A 5,975-nucleotide genomic window follows, 5' to 3' on the forward strand; every position below is an offset into this window, starting at 1 on the left:
CCGTCACCCAGAGAACACGCGATCATGCAGGATACAATGCACACTTCACAAGATCTCACAGCTGGATCCGACTAAGTTTGCGAGGTTTGTGAAATTAAATGTTCATTAGTCATTCAAAGATTTGTTTAAATGATATAAATGCGTATTTGCTGAATGCTGACGGCAAATGAGAAAGTATAATGTTTGCCTTACTAATAATATTAAAGCAATCGTTAGAATACTTTTTTGTATAGCCTACATTTTAATTCCTTTGTTTAACAGTTCTATCTGATTATTAGATAGACTTCTATCTATATTAGACAGAACTACAAGAGGGAGAATGTGAGAGAAAAACTTATCGGCCGATGCCAATATTTGAAAAATGCCAAATATAGGCCGATATATCGGCCTTGGCGATATATCGGTTGACCATTAATTGTGACTCAGTGTGACATACTGTCAGCATGTATGTTTCTGCCAGGTATTAAAAACAATGCAAAAGCAAAAAAACAAGAACAAAAACTAACCAGGAACAGCGTCTAGTATGCAACTTATGCCACAGAGTATTTGTATGTATTTTATGTAAAATGTGGTTGTACTATACATACACTTACCTACATTTGCATAGACACTAAAACATACAATATTAATGTATTGACAGCATCTGAAACATAAATAATTGACATGTAAACAACTTTTGAGATAAACATTTACAAATTCTTATTTAATCTATGAATATCTAATTAATAGCATTAATCAGTTATGCTTTTGATTGCATTTATTAAAATTGAGCAGCTGGTACGTTTACTTTGTTTGAAATTATAACATTTCATTCTGTTCTGTGACTTCTGGTGCCAGATTATATTATCTTAAACAAAACCACTTTAAAACTTCAAAATGAATCAAATTTCTGTAACCATTTATCCATTACGTATTAACTATTCATTAAGTTTTCTGAATATGCTGCTAATAAAAAATTACAAAAAAAAAAAAGCTGAATATGCTGTGAAGACATGTCCCTTAAGTACACCACAAATGCACCATAACATGATCATGATTTTTTTTTTTTGTGAATTGTAATACAAACATTCAGAATTAATTGTATTAATTCAAACTTTATTCAGCGATCTTTGTTTACCACCTATATTGACTGTGAAATCCAACACTTTAAAAACTTTGCTGCCTCAAGAAATGTTATTGCAATGGTTTTACATCATTTAGATTACTTTGGCACTGCTTTTAACCATTTTTGGAATACATTTTTGTAATTAAACTTGTCTATGTGTTATGTTTGTCTTTATATTTTTAATATAAAAAAACAGTATTATTTTGTTTGTTTTTTTTTGTATACTATTGAAAATGGTTATACTTAGGTTTGGGGATAGAGTTAGATATCTAAAATATATCTATATAAAAAAATAAGAAACTATATCCATACATTCATACTGTACATTTCAACACATAAAGTACTTGTAAATGTATATTTCAAGGGTCAGAAGGTAACAACTACATATTTTTCAATTACATTGTAATTTTTTTGCTTTAAAAAAAAAAAAAACATTATTTGTGTCCCACTGCAAAGAAGGGGAAAATATGGTAAAGAAGCACAAAGAAAGTATTATATTACATTAAGAAAAAGCTAGAGAAAATGACCACCCCAGATTCTAACCGAGGCACTATGTGCCGCCGTTAACCACAGGATTATGTGACCTTTTCAAAAACATGCACTCCACTGAAGCATTGAATGAAGTGAACAAAATTGCACTGCCGCCCGGTGACACATCAGTGTGAAAGACACAGTATTATTAATTTGGGTTCATTTGACTGGAGAGAAGTATTTTAAAAGCGTCACTGAATGATAAAAGGAAATGCTAGTTTTAAAAGTTTCCTACTGGGTAGAAAGCAAGGTTAAAGCAACACATTTACAGTACAGAGGAGGATCATAGACCTATTTGAAACAGACCTTTTAGGACAATTAGTCTTTGTACAATTTTTTTAAACTGATGTTATTTTATTTTGTGTGTGTATTAAATTGCAAGGTAGTCTTGTCTGTGTCCCATGCAAAGTAAGCTAAAGGACATGAGAATGTTATGAGTGTCAATGAAAGTAACTTTAATAGACAAGTATGGAATAGTTCACCTGAAAGTGAAAATCATGTCATCATTTACTCACCTTCATGCTTTTCCAAATCCTTATGACTTTTCCCACGGAACACAAAAGGGTCGATTTTTAATACTTCTTATTTGCTCTTTTCCATGCAGTTGAATTATGAATGATTGCTTTCTCCAGTAAAACATTTGTCTCATTGGAATAAGAGAAATATGCACAGATCAAGTGCCATTCACAAGCAAAAACAGTCCAAAACCATTCTAAGCGAATACAGTATGTCAATGGATTTTGATGTGAGAGGACAACAGGCGATGGGCTTTTTCACTGGAGGAAGCATTATTATGGTTTATGGACTCATATTTTGGCCAGAAGTAAAGGCTTAAAGTTAAAATCTCTTAATGATGGATTTGTTTCCTATAAACATGCAGCTTTTTACTTCACAAGATGTTAATTGATGGACTGGAGTCATGTGGATTACCTGTAGATTATTGTAATATTTTCAATTAGTTTTTTAGACTCTCATTCTGACGGCACCCATTCACAGCTGAGGATTCATTGGTGAGCCAGTAATGGAATGCTAAATTTCTCCAAATCTGATCAGATGAAGAAACAAACTCATCTACAGTTATCGTATGGCTTCAGAGGACTTAGAATATAATCTACAAATCACACTGACCACTTATATTACTTATATTACTTCTATGGCACTTTTGTGTCCCTTTTTAAGTTTTAAAACAGTCACTGTAAAATAAAATAAAAAGCACAGGAATAAAGTAATACAAGTTTTGAAAGACATGGGTGATTAAATGATGAAAGAATTTTCATTGTTGGGTGAATTATTTCTTTAACAACATTAAACAGTTCTCCCATTGTCTGCTGTTGTCTTAGAGCTAATGTGGCATTCACTAAAAACAAGTTATCTTTTGTTTCTATGTCTAAAGGTCAGCGGTGCCACATAATATTGAAAGCCTCAATTACACACACACAAAAAAGAAGCCACAGCATTTTCACGGCCTTGGCATGGGAATCAGATAATCCAGAGGGCAACCCTGAGGGGGGTTCATTACTGTCATCTACAATCATCTAGAATCACAATTCCAGCATTCCACACACAGTATAACGCATATAAATTCATGCATTTGGCAGACAAATACTAGCTGAAAAAGCATGCATGGATGCAAGCACAGCTGCATATTTCAAGAATGTACTGTAAATACCAGCACAATCTCATGGCAGTTCCTATTTGACCTTTTGGCAAATTGGTGGCTGATTTGTATGAATGCGTTTGATCTGCTTTCATCCCAGTTATGATTTACGGGTGAGGTTAGTGGACCTGCTTACTTTCTTGTAAAAATCGATTCACATTGGATGAAATCACTATGTTTTTCCATGAAATCAGGTTGGAAATATACCATCTGAGCGCCGTTGGCATCCTGCATACTAGTTAGGTCTAAAAGAATACAAAAAATTACCTGAATAAAATGATTCTTTTTTTCAAGAAAAGCACTGATCAGTGTAAGCAGCTAATAAACCAAAGGCCTCTAGTGACAGACTACACTGAGAATCACAACAGTCTCAATGTATCTGTAACCTTGATCAGTAAACTATTCGCCATTTAGAACTTCAGATAAACTCTGAGAAGATACTATCTCACAAACATTCAAACATGAACTGAAATAGAAATGTTGACATTTCACAATGTATCTTCTCCTTTTCTGTCTCTCTACCCCAACCAGCAAAAAAAAAAAAAAAAAAGATTCTGTAATTTTATAGTTAGGCTATGTTATTACATAACTGGATGTATATTAACTTATCTGATCAGACAAGCATATTTATAATGAAATAACAATTGTTAATATGTCACTTTCACAAAACGGCTGCAAACTAAGGCTAGAATCGTGTCTGTCCATATCAGATGTGCTGTTTCAATTTAAATTAAGTTCAAAGCTATGAACATTGACTAAACTTATGGAATTTTAGATCAAATGTTCTACAGTATGCTCGACTGGGTAACAAGGTTGTACTGTAAATAACTGCAATTCAACTTAAAATTAAGTAAATTTCTTATAAATTAAAGAAAAATGTTTCATTGGTAATTTTGTGTTTGTTAACTGAATTGAATGTAGTTGACCTTGAGAAACCTTGGCAAATTTGTGCATAATTTGATAAAATGTAATGATTTACTTACTAGTCTTCCTGTCATGCTTTATTTTAAATGGAATGGACAACATTCAGTAACAGGGTTAAGCTAAATAGTACGTTTTAAAATAATTAAAATATCACATTGCTCAATTAAATTTTTTTTTTTTTGATACAGCAGAGAAAGATCAGTGAGGTGAGGCTAAAATAATTTTGTTTGATGTGATTAAAACCAGCTACATTTCATCCTGTGTTAATTGTTAGATACAGTAACTTTATCAGTGGGTTTGTGTCTTTTTTGGATTTAAAAATGGGACAACTATTTATGAAAATAATAGTAAATTTTCGAATACAAGTTTTGCATGTTTTATAATTACTATTAGTGATCACAGGGGAGAATAAACAAACTCGGATACTTCTTATTCATCACGTTGGCTGTGTCTAAAAACCTAGTGAGACGCCTACCTAGTCACCATTGTTGAGCATCCCACGCGCACTCACGCCTATAGTGACCACGTGCTTTCTAAGTATACAGCACACTAGGCATTGCGTTACAGCCCACATGAACTGTGATATTAGGGATGCGGGTGTTATTGTATTGATGCGTTGTGTACTCACTCTTGAGCGCGCAGATCAGCTGGTGTCCATCTTTAATCAGCTCTTTGATGAACGTGTTCGTTCGATCCAGCTCGATCTCGTGACATTTGAGTCTCTCTCTAAAGTCCGGACTGTCCACAAAAGAGTCACTGAACTCTAGAGTCGGCAACCCCATAATCAGACCTGAAATAAAGCCTCACAAAACAATGCAACTCGGTATTTCCTCAGAAACACTGGCGCATCCGTGTCATCGTTATAATCCGTATTCACACTCAAACGCGGAAAGTGTCGCTCTCTTGCACTGATTCATGCGAAAGTTTCTCTTCACTTCCGCGCTCTGAACTTTCATCAAGCCAAACTTCTGCAGCAGCCAGCTTGAGATCATGAGACTCCTGCTGGTTATATTAGATAACACCCGTAAACCTGCTGTATGTGTAATGGCTTTACTCTTCAACGTTCAAACACTTTCATTAATAAGGTAAGTTGCTCACAAAAATCTCCCTTATCAAATAATAAAAAATCTCTCTCTCTCTCCCCCCTTTTTGTGGAGCAACAGAGACAGTTTTTCACTTATGTTGTCAATGTATGAGACTACAGCAATTGTTTGCTCAAATAGAGGGATGGTGTCAAACTTTGGGGGAGTTTTTTTCTATGATGTTTTTTATTTATGGACCCAAATATTGCTGGAATATAAAACAAGTTCACGTTTTAATACATTTTTTGTTTGGACAAGCCAAAATGGCAATATGGCTGTCACGTAAAAGTAAACTCAGTGGTGTGGGCTCAACTGATGCAGTGTTAATTTTAAAGGGTTTAATGAAATCAAGATTGAAAATAGAATATGCATTTTATCACTTGTTGGAAGATTTAGAAACTTTTAATAATGTATGGGGAGTAAATCAATGTATCTGTGGAATTGATGATGATGGATCTCTTAAGATTTATGTTTGAATGTAATTTTTTATTTATTTATTATTATTATTTTTTCCTTAATATGTTCATGATGTTAATTAATGTATGATGGGTTTATATTTTTGGTAATTAAAGTGGCTTTCAAAGTCAAAGTCTCTCTCTCTCTCTCTCTAGACTTTTTCTAAGTATAAGTCAAGTATACTTAAATGTCATTTTAAGTATATTTCTGAGAAGTACAT

At 33.5% G+C, this 5,975-nt stretch overlaps 1 protein-coding gene across 1 annotated transcript in view; it reads right to left on the reverse strand.

The window, feature by feature from the left end:
- arhgap42b (Rho GTPase activating protein 42b) overlaps nt 1-5,204 on the reverse strand; it is a 104,799-nt gene extending 99,595 nt beyond the window's left edge. The window contains exon 1 of the mRNA XM_016544196.1: nt 4,846-5,204. Within this exon, the coding sequence (XP_016399682.1) occupies nt 4,846-4,999 (154 nt within the window). The 5' untranslated portion in view covers nt 5,000-5,204. The remainder of the gene's footprint in view (nt 1-4,845) is intronic.
- Nucleotides 5,205-5,975: the final 771 nt, after the last annotated feature.

Source organism: Sinocyclocheilus rhinocerous, unplaced genomic scaffold (assembly GCF_001515625.1).
Source record: "Sinocyclocheilus rhinocerous isolate Xijiao unplaced genomic scaffold, SAMN03320098_v1.1 scaffold3387, whole genome shotgun sequence".
Lineage (NCBI taxonomy): Eukaryota > Metazoa > Chordata > Actinopteri > Cypriniformes > Cyprinidae > Sinocyclocheilus > Sinocyclocheilus rhinocerous.